The sequence below is a fragment of the Poecilia latipinna genome, unplaced genomic scaffold (genome assembly GCF_001443285.1).
Source record: "Poecilia latipinna isolate Pla-1442-1.1 unplaced genomic scaffold, P_latipinna-1.0 Scaffold141, whole genome shotgun sequence".
In the NCBI taxonomy this organism is placed as follows: Eukaryota; Metazoa; Chordata; class Actinopteri; order Cyprinodontiformes; family Poeciliidae; genus Poecilia; species Poecilia latipinna.
The window spans coordinates 776,654-795,243 of NW_015112757.1; the positions used below are offsets into that span (position 1 = coordinate 776,654).

Sequence of the window (18,590 nt, forward strand, 5' to 3'; positions counted from 1 at the left end):
CATCAAAGTTACTGTCTTACATGTCAAATCACTCGCATAAGTGAAGCCATACCTTTGTTTTAGACACTTTGTAAGAGCTTTTAAGAGCTCTTACAAAGGGCATTATATTACTTTGTCTTAAAACTTTGCATAATTTAACATCTTGTACCTCTCCGAGTGCGCACAGCCCCTCTTTAGATCACTGTGATTTACACAGAGCTTGCTCCTGGCTGTTCCAAGGTCAAAATCAAAGCACCAGGGAGACCAAAACTGCTTTTCCATGTCACGACCTCTCCAACATCAGATGCTTTCAAATCCTGCTTGAAAATCCGCTTTTGCTTTCCATCTTTTGAATCACAATGAGTTTGACTCAGTTTTATTGCGTTACTTCTTACTCAACTTAAACTCAATCTATGTAAGATTCTGGGTTTTTTTATCATTTCCCTTACATTTGTTTGTTTTATTCTTCAGGATCGCTGCCCTTTGGTTAATTAAATATGCTTTAGAAGAGAACTTGAATTGACTAAAATACACTTACTTCCTCCTTTATAACATCTAGAGTTAGCAGATGCTCCTTTATCCGCCTAAATCTGTAGCTCTGTTGTATAAATATAACTGATGAAGTCTGGAGTCCGACTGGAGCCCCAGAGAATCTTACTTTGTTCAGTTTTCATTACAGATATGTTCCTTCAGTTTTATAGTTTTATCCCTGAGCAGTAAAAGCCTACAGTCTAACCTATTACAGTTATTTCATGTAAACGTGAACCTGATGATGAAATGAGGAGAGAATATCTTCTCTTCAAATTAAGATTCGGTATTTCAAAATTCCGTAATGGCACTGAAAAACAACGTCTCGTTGGTGTTGTTGAGCCTAATTTGTCCAAGTGTTACGATTGTCAAAATAAGAGATTGTGTTTCTTCTGCAGAGCCCCACAGTCTGGCAGAGTCAAAATTAGGGCATTAACATTCTGTCTGTTTGTGTTCATACGGTGCAAATTAGAAAGTCCAGCTGAAAGATTTCAAGAAAAAAAGCTATCTCACTGACCATTGATTAATAATGATGTCCAAACAGTGGACCGCATCGCAATTGTGAAGTAAATTCAGTGGTATAGTTTTACAGTTTGGTCAAAGAGCTATAGGAGTTTATTCTCATTGTCAGCAAAAAAAAAAAAAAAACAGGCAAGCAATGCTGCCAACCGGTGGGTGAAGATGTATTCTCTGCAAAGGTCATTTCTCATTCTTTTTCTTTCCTTATTTTCTGCACAGGAATTATAATATCCACACCAGCTTAGTCTCCAGGTCCTATGGATGGATGAATAAGATTTTCTTCCCGTGGAACACATGCACGCTCCAGTGCAAACCTAATGAAAACTTAAAACAGCGTTTTCATTATTATTATTTCTTTTTTTGGTGGGAAGAGGTGAGGTGTGTTTAAAAGTGGGTGCAAAGGGAAGTTCTCCCGGTAGCTATCTATGCAATAACCATTGCCTTTTTATATAATATCTTTTGGATAGATCTATCTTTTTTTTTTTTTTTAATGATGGCAATAAAAGAACTTTTCCATGATATTCCACTTTTTTTTTAGATGCACACGTAGCTTTTTTTATTATTATTATTTGTAGACAAATAAAAACATGACTTGTACGAATAAAACACGTAAGCAACTATGAAGCAACATCGGCATTGTCCCAGATGATGAGCTTTCTCTCGCCCTCAGACAGTCCATCCAAAGAAGCCTGATTGAAGCAGAGGAGAAAGGCGAATTGGAAAAGTCGTCGACATCATCTTGCTCCAGACAGCGTTGAGGGGTTTTTAACGCCCAGCTGGAGAGAGAGAGAGAGGCAGATCGAGCCCCCGAGCTGTTTAAATTCTCTTTACGCAGGCGCACGCCCAGCTGTGACGGAGATGTGAGGAATGTTTGATGGTGACGGACTGGAAGGTGTGTCGCTTTTAGCTGTTGCTGTCGCCCCAGCTTTGGTCGCCTCCCCCCACCTTTCAGTTAGAGAGAAAGAGAGGGAGGGAGGGAGAAGGAGCGAGAGAAACAGACTGACAGGGGGGGCAGAGAGAGAGAGAGAGAGAGAGAGAAAGAGAAGTTTCCTGTCCTGTTGGTGCTACACTGTCGCCGATTCGTTCACTTCACACGATGGCACGCCTGCGTCTGTGTGCGAAGCCGCTGCTTGGGGATCCCCGTTACCTCCTATGAGAAGCGACATAAAGAAAACAATTAAAAGAAAGTGTCTCCATGTCTGAATTCGGGTCACATAAGAAGAACGACGTCGGCCCACCGGTTGCTGCAGGCTGGAGAGCGGCGTGCGGTGGGGCCAGCGCCGGAATGAGCGTGGAGGCGCACCGGGGAGGGGAGCCCGTGTCAAACGGAAGCTGCAGCGCGCCGGACGCCGTCAAACGGGTCCAGAACGAATCCGGGTGCGAGTCCCCGACGTGGGAGAACCCGGGCTCGGAGTCGGCTCTCAAATCGGCGATCCCTCGACGCAGCAGTCTGATCAAGGTAGGTCATCACTTCGGTTTGGAGGAAGCGGCTCTTTTAAGCACAGATGTTTATGGAAAAATACAGAGCAATCCCCGAATAGATTCTAATAACCGGCAGGCGTACATGCCACCCAAATACGGGATTTATTGTAGATGCATCTTCAACAGAAGCCGTGCAGGAAGGTTGTGTTCATGGGAAAATACCACGAAATAAAAAACAAAGTTAGATTGGAAGAACCCATTGAGTAATATTAGACAGATGCGTTTCATTACACTCCTCTTTCATCCAACCCGAGATACGACCACTACTGTTTTTATTCAGTGAACGGGCCTGTCGTCAGCTTTTTTTTTTTCTTTGCATGTCAACCAGCAGAATAATCAGTCACACCATCTCTGCACATGTGCCAGCTGCTCTTGAGAAAATTCTCAAAATTCTATGTGACGCTAAATGTGGAAAGTGATGAATGATCATATTCTCAAACGGCCAAATATGTCATTTTACAAGCTAAATGTACTTAAGATTCCAAAGTAGTTTACACAATGCCTTGCAAAAGTGAAACTTTTTTTTTTTTTTTTTTTTTTTTTTTTTTTTTTTTTTTTTTTTTTTTTAACATTTTGTCTTGTTACAACCACTAACTTGAGTGTATTTTAGTATGATTTTGTGACGGGCAAACATAGAAAATAGAGTCCACCTTGTATTTGATATAACTTGTAATAAAAAATAATAATAAAACCATATTAATACTATGCTAGTCACCACAAACCATACTTGTGGACACTGCAAATATGTTAAAAGGTATTCTGGTCTGATAAGACCATGACTTAGCTTTTTGGTCTTTACTTTGTGTGGTAAATATTAAACATAGTGGTGGCAGCATCATGCTGTGGGGGTGCTTGTCTTTACTCTTCTGTCGGAAGACTGATGTATTTTTGCAGAGACAAATGGGTAGAGTTTAACTCCAGATGACCCACAGCTTGCAATTTCTGAAAGAGTGTTGACTTGGGCTGCTTCGTACAAACCCGCGCATACTTTTTCTTCAGCGTGTCTTTCTTACTACGTGTTGTTGGTTTATCACATAGACATTCTAAAGAAGACATCAAAGTTTCTGGTTGTAACGTGAATAAGTTTAACAATGTTTAAAGGGCATAAATGCTTTTGCATATATTATAGACGGCAGGTATTTCTGCTCATAAGCACGGATTTGGCTGACCTTGCTGAACTGAAAAGTGAAGTCATCCACAGTCCATTTTGATTGAAGTGAGAAATTACATTTCTTTTCTGCCCTCTTCAGTTCACAGTTAAACAGTGAACTTTATTTAAACATAAATATCCACATTCTTCGCGCACCGTTGCTTTTGAATGATATTAACCTTTAACGTATTGCCATATCAATATCAATATCCACTAATCGATACCTCATTCCCTGACTTTGCCTTTTACTGTTTTGGTCCCCCAGGGGGCATGTGGGAGGTCTTATGGATCTCCAGCTGTAGCCCGTCTGAAGGGCTGCTGCCTGCAAAGACATGATTATTTGAACATGCCATCATCTCTCCCTCTCTCTTACTCTGTGTGTGTATATGTGCGAGTGTGTGTGTGTGCGCCTGAGTGATTGGCTCTGACTCAGCAAGACAGGAAGCGGGACCCGTTGGCCAATTTCCTCGTACAGTTTGTGTTGCAATATTGCTATTAAGCCATGAGCAGTTGGTGGTGACAAATCACTTTCCCTGGAGCGCATACACATGCATGCACATAAAATCAGACAAATGTTTCTCACCTCTTTGCCCACACACAGGCCTGCTCTCGTAGACGCTCCTCTGCTGCAGCCGGCTCCTAACACGAACAGTCTGAAATGGACTGAAGTTTCTGGAGCCTCACACGGCGCCAAGAGTGGTGTTAAGCGACTCCCGGTGAAGAGTCTGATACACGGTGTCACGTCTGATGTTTCAATGACTTTGGAGTACCACTGTGTGGTGACTCACAAAGAACGGGGCCGATCAAAACGTGGCGCCTACTTTGCCGTCTTCTTTTTTGTGTCGCTTGGCAAATATGGGTTCGGTGGACGTGTTTGGCAAAAATGATTCGACTGGAGCAGGGGGTTCACCTTCCAGCAGGAAATCGACACTTAAGGATACACGTTAGAGCTGCTGTGGAATGATTTGCATGAAATGTATGGGTTGCCAAGATGGTCTAGTCAAACTCCAGACCTAAATCTATCCAAGGCTTTTTTGTCACGACTCAGACGTCATTAACCAAATCAGATCAATGGTTTGCGTGATGCTACGATAACCCCAAACATGTCAGAACATGCAGATTTTCATGATTGTAGCTCATCCTCATAATGTTAGACGTTATTAATCCAGTTTGTCCACATAATAGCACGGGTGTCTGCTTTGCTGCAATACTCTTAAGGTCACAGTCAAGATTCTTCAATGCTTTACTGCGGGGTGGTATGTTGGGTTGATGAACAGGAAATGTGACATTCCAGAATGGGTTTTTCACAGGACTTCAGGCTTTGTTTCCGCTGTGTGCGCTTGTGTCTTCCTGGTCCTGTCGCCAAAGTTAATGAGAGTATTTTATTAGTCTGTATCGCGCCCTGTCCTCTAAAAGGGGAGGTTTCTGTCTCCTTCATTCGCGTGAAGGAGATGCAGAAAAAGACAGCCACTTAGGTTAAGTACGTTTCAAGTTCATCTGAGATGTAGATATCAGTCGTTCACCTCTCTTCCTAATAAAGATACCCATTTGTTCTGACCTTTCTTGTAATAAATTATCAGAAGGGGGAATAAAAAAAAATAAATTCTCATTTGTCCTGCCAAGAGACACCAACAGGCTTTCCGTTTAATGTCTCTGTGTGCTTTCCACTTAAAACGGCAAATTGGCATTCCAGAAGTCTCGGATGGTGCCTCGACTTCTCTCTCAAGTTTAAAGCTTGTATTTTTCTTTTCTTCAACAATGACGGGGGGGGAGGAAGCAGTTTTCTGTCAGGAAATCAGACGCAAATTTGTAGAGTTTGCAAAACTCTGAGATCTTAACTGGAACTGTGTGCTTTGTTCTGATGAGACTTCAATTAAGATTTTCGGCGACAAGAACTCTAGCGTGGATTTGGGGCGAAAGAAAAGACGAGTGCGTGGAAAAACACCTCATGCCGTCCGAGCGCTGTGGGATATCTGTGATGCCGACGGATAGTTTTTCTTCCAGAGGCCATGGGAGGCTTGTCAGAGTACTTGGATTCATGACACTTTTGAAGTGCTTGGATATTTTATAGGCTTCGGCAGCGGAATAATCAGACGCATATGATTGGGTCAACAGTCAACACAAATCTTTTAATCGGAAACTAAATCAGCCTGTATGGCCTTCTGGATCTCTCGGTCTAAATTCAATTAAAGTGTGTTGAGTTGAAGAGGGAGAGTGAGGATAAGGGAGAACCTGGGATGGTCTTCAAAGATATTTCCTTCTGAACGGTCCAACAACATAAATTGCTGGAGCAAACCGAGTACCGTCCAGCTGTACAAATTATTAACTGCAGGGTTGCTGATGATGATTCACTTCTAAATTCTTTAGTGTGAGATTTTGCCACTGCAATAATCTACTTTTAACATGTTTTTTAATATATATAAATCTGGGGTGCCATATGTGTGGCCTGTATTGTATGTGCATGTCTGATAGTGAAGAAGCATTTTGCATCTGTGCCTGTTCTCCAGCCTGAAGGGGGAAGCATTCACTGAAGGCAAGGTGTCAGCACAAATCCTGGGGATGATAGCGGTTTCATTTCAAGCCCTGCCTTAAACTGTTTTAACTGGAGTGAGTAAGAGACGGGGAGGGAGTCAGGCTCCCTGCTTATTGTCCTGCAGCGAAGAGGAAATGCTGCTGTTATTGATATAGTTCCCCCTCTCCCCCCTGTTTATCTAAATTAAACATTTTAATAAAACTAGCATTTTTTTGTTGTTGTTGTTGCCATAAACCTTCAGGACGTTTCTTTAAGTAAACACTGTAGTGAAGTGAAGTGGTGCAGTGAATTGCTCAAGTTTGGCCTTTGGGGTGCTCGCGTAAATGTGCCGTTTTCCCCACATGAACCTGGGAGATTTGCTTCAGGATTATTAGTAATTCTAATTTATTGGAGGTAAGACTTAAGATCTGGGAGGCTGTTTTCTGTAATAGTTGTGCACTAAAAGATGCAAACAAAATCAAGCTAAGCCAGGTGTGCCCGAGGCAACTCCAGCCCCTGAGAGCTGCTATCCTCCAACTTCTAGATGCGATTCCTTCACTAGCAAGGCAGAATCAAAAAAGTGGTTCAATACAAGGCCACTGGAGAGGTGAATGACGTGCTGGTGAGGGACTTTAGCCATTTGATCCAGATGTGTTGACACAGGGTGCATCTAGAAGATCCAAGAGAGCCTAAGGACTGAACTTTGGCACCACTAAGCTAATATTGTGAAAATGGTTAGCCACTCGTAGTATTCTTCTTGCACTTCTTTCAAATTGTTTACATCTTGTTTACCACATTCTCTTCTTCTCTACCTAGCATCCAAAATGTAGCAACAAAAAGGATGTGAAAATGGTGGGGGTTTCTTCAGTAAGTTCATAGTGTTGTTGGCATCTTAAGTGTCTTTCTGAAACACTCGAAGCTTAGACTTGGACATCCTTTTCTTAAATCAGTATGTTTTATGAAAGGTCTGCAATAAAAATGGGGGCTTCTCAGTCCCACTAATGACGAGGTTATTTTGAAGCGAGACGCCCTTCCAGCTTTATTGTGCATTGTAGTGATTCTACGTTGCCGCATGTGATCAGCTGCCCTGGGAAATCTAAACCCAAAACAACACTGCAACTGTGGCGCCATGCTTCATTTACCTCCATTTCATACTAACTGAACGGCTTGTTCATCTGTTTGACAAGACCGAACGGATCCCTGGACTTCAGCCAAGGGTAGTTTTTTTTTAGGAGGAAATACAACTGATGAGGCTTAACTTGGCACAGGTGTGCTTTAAGGTTTAAAACAGAAGAACGTCAAACAGTCATTGTCTTTTGATCTTGTACTGCTTTCCAATCCCAGTGATTTCACCTGCTTGATTTGTCACCTCTAGTCGACACAAAGCAACTGAAGAGCTGCTTTCTTCAATAACAGAGCCTCAAATGTATGCCGGATTTTAGGGTTAAAGCACTCTTGTTCCCTTATGAAGCTTATAACATTAGCTTGAGCTTACAATAGTTGCACTTGCAGATTTTGAACAACACTGGGAATCTCCACAGTTTGAAATCTTTGGACTTAACACCTGTCGTGAAAATGAAGAAGTCTTCATGAATGTGTACGACTGTTGTCATATGAAGTGTCATTTGGTAAATAATGACACTTGTAATGAAAAGTTGACATTTTTAATGGGCTTTTGATACAAGTTTTAATGCAATGTTGTATTAAAAGTGTCATTATTTACTCAAATAATGCAAACTTGACACTTTTAATGGACTTTTCATACATGTTTCAATGCAACTTTGCATTAAAATTGTCATAATTTACCAAATGACACTTCATGTCAGCAGTTGTAAATATTCACAAAGACTCTTTCATGTTCATGACAGGTGTTATGTCACATTTATGGCAGTGGCGTGTCAGTCATATGCACACCCCGTCAAATAAAGTGTTAGCTTATTTTTTTATCTAGTTCTGTAGAACTAGATATGTACTTCTCAGAGGTAGTGGAAGCTAACTAGCTATGTAAATCCAAATTTTTACCCATCATTCTCTTGCAGGGTCCAATAACAAACTTGACATGGAAAGATGGGCATAGTTCATCAGAAGAAAATCTATGAATCTTTTTGTTTTGAGCTGGCTTAAGTTGCGAAAATTATCAAACAAAAAGCGATGCCGCCTGCCACCTGATGCCTCACTCATGAGTTCTTTGACGAAGTGTCATGGTGTCTTCATATCATAACATTTTGTGTCACAACCTTATTTAAAAGCATGGTTTTAAAAGCATCTTTATTTCCTTTTGGTACTTTTTTTGCTCTTTAAATGCCAGTCATTTGTGTTTGTATAAAATCCGAATCGTCTATGATTGCGATCTTTAAAAGGAATTCCAAAATTCAGACGTGCGGGGAAACAAAAAGTGACTTCAGGGCAGCTCTACAGGATGTGAATCACCACAGTCACTTCCTCAGAAACACAACAGCGCCAAGGACCTGGGGGTCCATTTCTTTTTTGGCTCTGTGGAAGATTTTTAACTATATAATTTGTTTTATTGAATTAGAACTTACTGGGACCTCTTCCCAGATGTTCTTTTACTCTCTGTAGACATCAGAGGGACTTAATGCTGCAACTCATAACAAGAGTTATTTATTTTCTAAGAGGAGAAAGTACATTCTGTCTAATACCACAGATCTAAATGGTTTATACCATGTAATTATAGCTAAGTTGAATTGCCAAAGACAGGTGTACTTTACTCATATTAGGCACTTTTTATATTCATAAACATCTCTGATTATGCAGTCTGTACATGGTTATCTCCTGTTGTGTTCTCTGCAAAGGTCAAATCTCTCTTGGCGCTTTGATCACCACTTTCACGTTCACCATCGATGCCTGACTGCCTGTTCTTGATGTCCGCCATTGCATCCGTGACGCTCGTCAGCTAAAACTGTGGTTAGCTCCCTTTAGAAGATGACCTTTTTTAACCAAACCCTTTTTTTTTTTTTTTTTTTTTTTTTTTTTTACTTGCTTCACTGCATTGTTGCATGTGTTAGCGATCGTGCGTACGTGTCCACATGGGGCATCAAAGGGTCGGAGCGTTAAAGAGCATCTGCTGCTCTGCTCACCGCGAGGGCCGGGCTTTATCGTCGCAGACAGCAGTTGAGACTACGCGCTCGCCGCAGTTTCTGTAGCTCATAATTGCCGTACCCCGAGCAGACTGACCTGACCACACTGCTTCCTCTTCTACCTTTATCTGAAGGCTGAGTGCATGTGTCACTCACTCATTTAGATGAGCTCATTTGAAGTTCTAGAATCTGCCCGCTCCGCTGCCACTGTGTAGGCTTTCGCGCCTCTCGAACCTGTTCACACGTTATAATTTTTTTGCACAAACACGTGCAGAACATCTGTGACGGTGTGACGCGGAGTAGAACATGATTGGATTTAGTGTCCTCTGAATAACTCGGGCGGTTTTATTGGTGAACATTAGTGAACACGAATTATTTAATTCCTCCTGAGATCTGGCCTTTACGGAAAAGAAGAAAATCACCACTGACAAAAGAATGGACACAGGAAATGAAGCTTGCGATGAGACCATCATTTTCATTGTTTTGGACTGTTTTCAAAATGCTGCATGTGGTGGAACGTTAACATTGCCGATTATCCCTGAACACACCACCTCAGGATGAATTAGTGATATTTGCCTTTGTTGGTGTGTGTGTAATGTCAGAATCACACATTACATTATTTTTGTTATATTTCAGATGAGAGTGGTGTGGACAATTAATGTTGAAATAAAAGAACTGAAAAAAAGTAGATTTCCCCCCCCCCCCATCACGTGACATCACCAGCAGTTTTGCAATTACATGTTTTTCGGACATAATGCGACCTAAGTTAAGTCATATTAATTAATTTATGAAAGTTTCCTCAATCAAAGCCCAGAATTAAATCCAATTGAGGATCTGTGCCCATATTTGAAATGAGATGTTCAGACTGACAGACCCTATTCTGTCAGTCTGACTGAGCATGAGCTATTTTTGCAGAGAAGAATGGGCAACAGTGTCAGTTTCTATATGTGCAAGAGCTGGAAGAGACGGACCCCAGAAGACTTCCAGCTGTTACTGCAACAATAGGTAATTTGACAGGGTGTATATACACTTAGGGAGGCTGAATCAAAATGTATATCACACCTTTTTTTATTTTCTTTAGAATTATTCTCCACTTTGTTTGTCAATCTCATGATAGTCCCATTTTAAACCCCAAGTCAGTCGTGACAGATGGCCGCTCACACTGAACCAGATTCTGCTTGAGGTTTCTTCTTCTCCACCATCTCTACATGCAAGCTTAAGAGTGAAGACCGCAGGTCAATGACTCAATGCAATCTGCTGGGGTTCGTTAGATAAAAAGCTTTTGAACCAGTCTGAATAATGAACCAAACTTAACTGCACTGTTTGACAATTGGGATGCGTTGGAATGCATGTCTGATTGGATCGAAATGACTTCTTCAGTGAGGTGCCTTGAGATGAGACGTGCTGTAAATTATAGAGCTAGATAAATAAACTAATTTGACAAAATATAACACTGGGGAAGTATAATGCTTTTTTTTTTTTTGTAACATTTTGTACATGTTCAAAAACTGATATTGTCAGCCGGTATCTTTTTGTTATTTTACTACTTTCTTCTCTTACACAGAATGATATTGTGATTAGTTGGATAGGAAGTAAGGTTTGTTTTGTTGTTTTTTCTTCTTTCCATAAATTTAAAACTTTGCAGCTGGGGTTTCCAGCATTAGATGTTAGCAGTCACTATCTTGCCTGCACCAGATTAAGGTCTCCTCATTTGTTCCCTCCATTTGTTGCTTGGACCTCGCCAAGTGGCGCAGGCCTGTATTCCTACCATTTTGGGTCATTTGATTCATACATAGTAAGATATTTCTTACCAGGACATAATTGCATCCCCCCCCCTTTTTTTTTTACCTTGAGAAATAAAGTAACCCTAAGTGAAAACAATACTGCAGGTCTTGGTGACATTTTTCTTCCTCTGCTTGTGCCACGTTGCATCGCTTTTCACTGGATAAAGTTGGGCTAAACTTGTCTGACCTTGCTAACCCTGTTTGGACAACAACTTGACTCTAAATATTTAAATATTTGACTGCACATACCGTCAGATTTATAAAATAAATATTCATATGAACAAGGGAGAGACCTGCGAGACTCCAGTTGTGTAAAAGATTGCACTAATCCTCTTTGAAAGTGACCTCTGTCTGACATTGTGTTGGGTCAACTCTCCAAAGAGAACTAATCTGTTTTTTTTCTACACTGAGGTCATTCAGATAGACGCCGACTGCAGGCTACACGCTAACTATTGATAACGGGCCCACTCTTCAAAAGAACCCAAACTATTCCTTCATCTTAGATCGTCTTGCAGAGGGTCGGGGGGGGAAATGTGTTTGCTGAGCTAAATCTTTAACATTACCTTTGAACGCATGAAGTGCTGGAGAGATCTTCCAGGAAAGGCATCAGACAGGTCGAGATGTTTATCAGCTGTTAATCTGAATATTTCTTGTTTTGAAGCCGGCCACTCTAGCAGTTTTTTTTTTTTTGTTTGTTTTACCAGCAATCCTTATTCATGAATCACTAGAGGTTCTCTGATCACAGAACTTCAGGAAATTTAAAGTTTGAGAGAGCGCTCTGCTGACAGGTCATTAGTTCATCAGATTGTTTGCCTGGAAGCCAGCTGTCGATCTCTGACCTTAATCTCTACAACCTGATTCTTCGTATTCCTCTGTGACTCTATGGCATCGTCATGCACGTGATTGGAGCATTTCAGGTCAGTCGATGTTGCGGCGCGGCGTTAGAATAATTGAGAAAGGTGAGGCGGCGGAGTCAACTTTTTGGCTCCGGCTTATTATTTTGATTCATGTCTTGATCCTCAGACAAAGTTAATGACTGTGAGGAGCACTGCAGCAAAGCCTTCTGGGAGTTTGAGGTGGCTCGGTATGAAGAGCTTCGGTGATTTTATTTAATTTTTTTTGTACACTTTAATGTTTAGCCATGATGTGTGTTGATCCGCTAAGCGTTTCATGAGAACTGCCATGACTGTAGTTGACCTGTAGTCATTAAGATTACGGATGGACAGCTTTGGAGGGATACCGAGATTATGGGAAATGATTTTGAGCGTGGCTTGTTTCACTCAGTTACTTATTGCTGCAACAGCCCCACTTAAATCACACGAAAAGTGTCAGGTGTTTATGCTTAAAAAAAAAAGTGTAAATCCCAACACCAACTTTAACAATTGTATGACAGCCTTGTGAGATTTACTTATTTCTAAGCTGTGGTTTTTTTTTTTTCCCAAATGAAAAGGGTTGTTAATGACCTTATTATAACTGTTAATTGTGGAAGCCCTGCTTGTTTGACGCTTTTAGAACTAAGTGCCATCTTTTATACTGTATCATTGTATCCTTTTATTAAGGCTTGAGCTTTGTGTGGGCATTAATGGAACCACATTACAGTGGTTTAAAGGAATAGGAAGCCTGTCGGTACAGATAGATGCTTATTCCTCAGGAGTAGCACCCCAAACTTGTAGAGTTCCTCAAGGATCCATTGTAGAGCCACAGTTATTTCCCTTATATGTTGCACCTATGGTTTGTCATTCAAATCTATCTATGCACTTCTAAAAATAATTTAAAAGTTACTCTTTGAAGCTGGTTTTTGAACTGTCTTGCTGATCTAAATGCTTGGATGAACTCCAACTTCCATCTCAGCAAAGCTAAACCTTAGGTTATGGTATTTAGGAGAACAACTCTTTTCAGTCTCATACTGGAGTCCTTTGTGTTTAACAATCAGTCTTCTGTCAGGAATCTGGAGTTATTATTTGACTGCATCTTGACATTCATAAAACAAATCTGTTTTTTTTTTCAGCTACCACTCTTTAAACTAAAGCCTTCTTTTCTTAAGACTTTTAAAAGATTGATCCATGCTTCTATTCAGCTCTCCTAGATTATTGTAATTCCCTATGTCAGTTTAAGGCAGTCAAGCCTTAATCAGTTGCAGGTTTTACAAAAGCAGGAACTAGAAAACGGAAACGTATGACTGCAGTTCGGGATTCCCTCCACTGGCACCCCGTTCTGCACAGGATTTGATCTAAAAAGAAAAATGTCCAACTGGTTTTTAAGGTTCTTAATGGTTTCACCCTGTTATATTTAGAGTATCTTCTAAATATAAGAAGTACACTCTTTCTTCTGAAAGGCTGTACATTCACAAGAACACAAGGATCAAAGAACCAGCTGCTCTGAGATCCAGTCAGAAACTTAAGGGGACCTTCTATGTCTGATCCCCTGAACAGATCCATATAAGAGCTGGTCATAATCTTTAGACTTTTCTTTAAAGTGCTTCTATATTCCCAAATCTAAAAATTAAATGCAGCGTTTTAAGTATTTCTATTATTTTATTTTTCTCCTTTTGCACATTCTCAGTTTTTTTTCCCCTTTTCTTTTTCTTAACTACTCCAGTCAAATATTTTATTCTTCTTGCATTGCAGAGCTTTAATACATCTTCTCTTTTAAGTACAAAATAAATAAATAAAAGTTGACTTTGACATGGTGTAGTTAAGTAGTAGTTGTGATTAACACTTCCTCCCTGGCTGCTTTCATACCTTCTCCCAAGATGTCTCTCTGGCTGTCCTCTGTAACTCTGCCACTTGACAGTATTATGGCATCTGAGGAGTGGCTGGACATCGTGTATCATCCAAGGTGTCTTATTAGGAGATGTGGTGGAAATGCCCCCCCCGCCAAGTGGTATTTTCAGGACTTCTTGTACATATCACCAGAAACTCCAGGACCTGCTGTTCAAACGGCAACTAGTGTGACAAGTTGTAGTTAGTTATAGCTTTCATGTATTTTTTTTTTTCATGTCATAGGATATACTCATGGTATCTTCAATGACAAAAAAAATGCAAATAAAGCTGCACAACAAAATCTACTGCTTTCATTTAAAATGAAGAAAAATATAATTTATAGTTTTGCCAACATGTTAGTTATAGCAGTTAGTCATTATAAGTTGCCTGAGCAGTTATCCTGCAGTCACCTGCATTACAGACATGCTGCTCATAGCTTATCAAGTGTGTTTGTAAAAGGGCCTTAGCTTATTTAGAGTCATAGGTAATGGGTGTTTAATTTCCAGTTATTACATTTTTATTTCTTTTTTTAGTAACTGGGAATATCTCTAAACTGCACACTTAAGGAACAGCGTGCAGCAACAGGTGAGGGAGGGGATCTGCACAGACAGATAAAAAGAGCAGACTCTCTAACACTTTCTCTGGTATCTCATTAAAAAAAAAAAAACTTTAAGCATCAGGAACAATATTAATGACAGACTGTTTAGAAACCAAAGAATAACACTGTTGAAGCTTTAAACTGAAATCTAATGCAATTTTTTAATATACATTTTCTGTTTACTTTTGCTTTTCGAACAACTCTTTTCCCCAGTAAAGTAAAGGTGTGACTGCTGTGTAATTAAGTCAGCTTTGATAGAAATGGCCCTCCTGCTGTGTTAATCCACCCCAAGCTTGGCATTTGTTGCCGAAAAAGATGTGCAATTCCAGTTTGTGTAATATCCTGTAGCTCAATCCGACTGTTGCACGCAATAAGAGAGCGGGCAGACCAGTGTGTTTTTGTAAAGTAGTTTAAGGGGAAATCAGAGAGGATGCAGGTGAACAGGCAGAGTCAATCCTTTTCATTTCTTGTGCGCTGGGCTTTATGTGATCAGTCTGCTGTTCTTTCCAGCAGAGCAAACTATTCTAAAGTACTGAATTGTCTTGCAGCTGCACTTCAGCACGGTTTTAATAAAACGCTTAAGTATTAAAACATGTAAGAACGAAACTTCTTATGATATTGCTTATCCGTAAAGATATGACAGTATGACAGACTTGTACCTTCATATTACTTCTCCAACTGCTTGTGTTTTTGCCACTTTCTGTGAAGCACTCACTTTTGGTTCCCGTCTCTTCTGAAAGGTTCAGCAAACTGTAAACGGTCAATGATTTTTGCTTTTCTTTTGCTCTTCCTATTTTAAGAGGTTTTCTCTCTTGATGCTCATTAATCAAAATACTTTAAGGATGCAAATGAACGCAAACCTCATACTGCCAAAAAAACACCGTTTCAGGGCGGATCTCCAGGGAAAGTCTAACTCCCTCTGGTGCAGACTTTAAAATTTGTTGTCCTGGAGACCTTTGCATGCACAAAGTATAAAACATGTCAACACATCCCTAGGGACGTAGCAGTGATATATCAAAGTCTTTGCGTTCGTAAACCATCTTCAAAAGTGAAGGCAGTTTATCCAGTGAGAAAGAGGAAGTCAAGGCAGATGTGGTTTCAAAGCAGTACATTGGAAACCCAACAGTCCGGCACTGTGCAGAGGGATTAAAAAGTGCTCTGTGATGGAAAATTATCTGTCTGTAGCTTGCTTCAAAAGAAAGTGAACACTTATAATAAAATCTGAAATTTGAAACACTACATTTCTGTAACTTCTGCTCTGATTTTCACCTGGATTTTGTCAAATCTTTATTAGCCAATGCAGTGTAATTTTGACGTTTGTAGCAGCATTACAGCCTCAGCGGACTGCCTCAACTCGCAGACATTGCCTTATTCCGACCAATGGTAGCATTACCTCTTCAAGTTTTTTTCAGAACAATTTTAACAAAATGTTCATTTGACTCAGGTTTGCGAAGCAGAGGGAATGTCTAAACCACGCAGGATGCCGTCTCGTAAACCCTGGAGCTTGTCAATCCTTGACCTGTTTGATATTGGGTGCCCGTGCAGCGGTTGTGCAAGCCTCACTTTTCTCCACATAAACAATCTCTGTTTTAACCATGAAGGTTTAATCACACACCATTAGTGGAGCTTTGAAAACGTTTTTCTGGACAGCATCTGTCACACCGCTCGAACTCAGTGAATCCGACTGCAGTGAGTTTCCCCGCAGCAATACATCGTTTGGCTCTAAACCGAGACTTCAACCGGAGAAAGTGACGATACTGGTGAACGATCGCTTCCGTTCAAAATAAAACGCCAAACTGTCTGCCTTACGCCTAACATCCATATGAACTCTGTGGAACCAGGCTATGTGTCATCATCTGTGTATGCTACTCTTTTATTGTCATTTCCCTTTGTCCCTTTTTTTTGTCTTGGAGGAGGGCTTTTAAAATTCTGTATTTGCATAAACAATGGTGAAAAGCTTGGCTACATAATTTCTACATTCAGTATTTCTACGTTTTTATAGCCCCAAATATATTCACCCTTCTTAAGGTAAATGCAAGTACAAGTAAAGACCAAGAAAGACCGTTGTGGCAGGATGTTGTTTTTTTCTGTCCATTATTTTCTCTGTGAATAAAAAAGATTGTTCTTCACCAGATTAACCCTCGTTGAGTGTAAATCAATTACGATCGACTGGTGACATAACCTAAAGCTTAGCTGCTGTTGCTAAGCATCTCCGCAGTTGGCTCCTCGTGATTCAGGGTTGTCCTAATGTTTAGTGTCTGGTGTAATTCAGCTGTTTTATTATGATCCTCCGCAGACGTTTCTGCCGTGGCGTTTGTTGTCGACGTTGGCGCGTCGCTTCGAAAAAGTTCTTTCACATGCACTCTTTTATTCCTAACAAAGGAAAATCAACCCCCCGCCCCGTCGGTGGTGCTGCGCTCTCGGCTGAGTGCCTCTTTAAATAAACAGCGTTGTTAATAATCAGTTATCTTCTGTCAAACAAACAACTCGCACCAGGCCACAGGCGGAGCTGTTCTCACATCCCCGCCGATGTTCTCCGCTCTCACCTAGCAACTGTCCTTCCCTCTCTTTTTGTCTTAATTAGTGGATCAAAGATGCCACCCACTAATGACCCACATCTTGGTTCTGCTGACTCTGAGAAGCTGTAATTAGTGATACAAGCATGTTGCACACAAAGGCCCTTGTCAGGCAACCTCTACGTGCCTGTTGGCTGCCTAATGAAGGCATTGGGAGAATCTTTTTTTTCTCCTTTTTTATTTTTTTTCCACACAAAAGATACTCTGCAGTTTACTTTCCCAACTGGAGTCTAATCTCTTTTGTGTATATGTCTCATAATTTTCTCTGTGTGACGCGTTTGTAATCTCGCATTCTCCTTTGTAACGACCGCATCCTATAAGCTGCGCCTCTCGGTCTCTCTTCCATTTCTCACGCACTGCATTTATTTAGACATTTGTCCATCTGTTCAGTGTCTCGGTCTCATGCTGCAATGGGAATAGCACGGTCATTAATGTCCATGTCCGGTGAGCATGAAACGTAAAACAATTTTACTGTATTTACAGGAACATTTCAGCAAACGCAATCGAATTGATTTTATTCTAGCAGAAAAAGAAATGGTCCCACTGTTGCTAAGATATTGCACCGTGTTAGAGTTTGACTATCATCCATGGCAAAATGTGTATACGTGTATACCTTTCTCCATCAGGCGAGAGATGAGGTACACCTTGGACCGGTACATCACAGGGCAACACAGAGTCACACAGAGCAACCAACCACTCACACACGCTCGTACCCAAGGACGGATTAGAGTAACCCATTGAACTAACAGTGATGCTTCTGTGGGAGGAAACTCCCACAGAGAGCGAGTGCTTATCAGATGGCATCATCTCTACTACGGTTCGACAACTGTATTAGTATTTTCCGACCTAATTTCAGATATTTGCTGGGCGCTTTTTAAAATTAATCAGCCATCAGATTACCTCCGTTTTGAGGTTTCCTATCTTTTTCTGTTTAAACGCTCATCAACCACTTTATTGAACTCCCTTCTCTCTTCCTAGCTGTATTGACGCACGAGGAGTTGGATCCAACAAGTTGCCGGAAAGTTTTCTGAGCTGTTTTGTGCAGAGATGCTATCCTGCATTACTTTTTTGTAACGATCTGGCTAATTGCCCTGCTGTTTCCTTTCTATTATCTTACACCCGTATGCCCATCCTCCTTTGACCTTTGACATTTACAAAGCATTTCTGGTCCTCACAACTGCTCCCCGCTGGGTAGTTTCTGTTTTCTGGGACATTCTGTCTACACCTGAGAGATAGTCGTGCATGAACGCAACCAGCAAGTTGTTTCCATCACGCCACTTTGCCCAATGTCCTCGAGTTGCTGGGTTGATTGTAATGATAGGAATCGGTTCAACAGATGTATAAATTGGTCAGTGAGAGTAAATGTGATAAAATCCAACATTTGGAAGACTAAAGTCGACACCAGTAGAAAAACTAAAATCTTTGAAATGCTTTCCTGGCAGTCCCACCTTATGACTCACTTCAACATTTGTCTTTTGGTGGGCCACTTCCTTTGGGGTTTGTCATAACTTTATTCAAATTAGCTTTCAGTTGCAACTTTTGATTTGTCTCTGTGTCTACAAGGAGGTTGCTTTTATTAAAAATGCAACACAGGAAGCATTT

The 18,590-nt window shown here is 40.8% G+C and overlaps 1 protein-coding gene and 1 long non-coding RNA gene across 2 annotated transcripts in view; one reads left to right on the forward strand and one right to left on the reverse strand.

The window, feature by feature from the left end:
- Positions 1 to 1,500: 1,500 nt before the first annotated feature.
- LOC106945388 (uncharacterized) lies at positions 1,501 to 2,355 on the reverse strand. The gene is made up of 2 exons (XR_001424547.1): positions 2,265 to 2,355; positions 1,501 to 2,176 (listed from the first exon to the last, which is right to left on the reverse strand). It is a non-coding gene; the product is annotated as an uncharacterized LOC106945388 (long non-coding RNA).
- Positions 2,176 to 18,590, forward strand: part of LOC106945387 (inactive phospholipase C-like protein 2) — a 28,199-nt gene continuing 11,784 nt past the window's right edge. Inside the window, exon 1 of the mRNA XM_015029032.1 lies at positions 2,176 to 2,485. Within this exon, the coding sequence (XP_014884518.1) occupies positions 2,222 to 2,485 (264 nt within the window). The 5' untranslated portion in view covers positions 2,176 to 2,221. The remainder of the gene's footprint in view (positions 2,486 to 18,590) is intronic.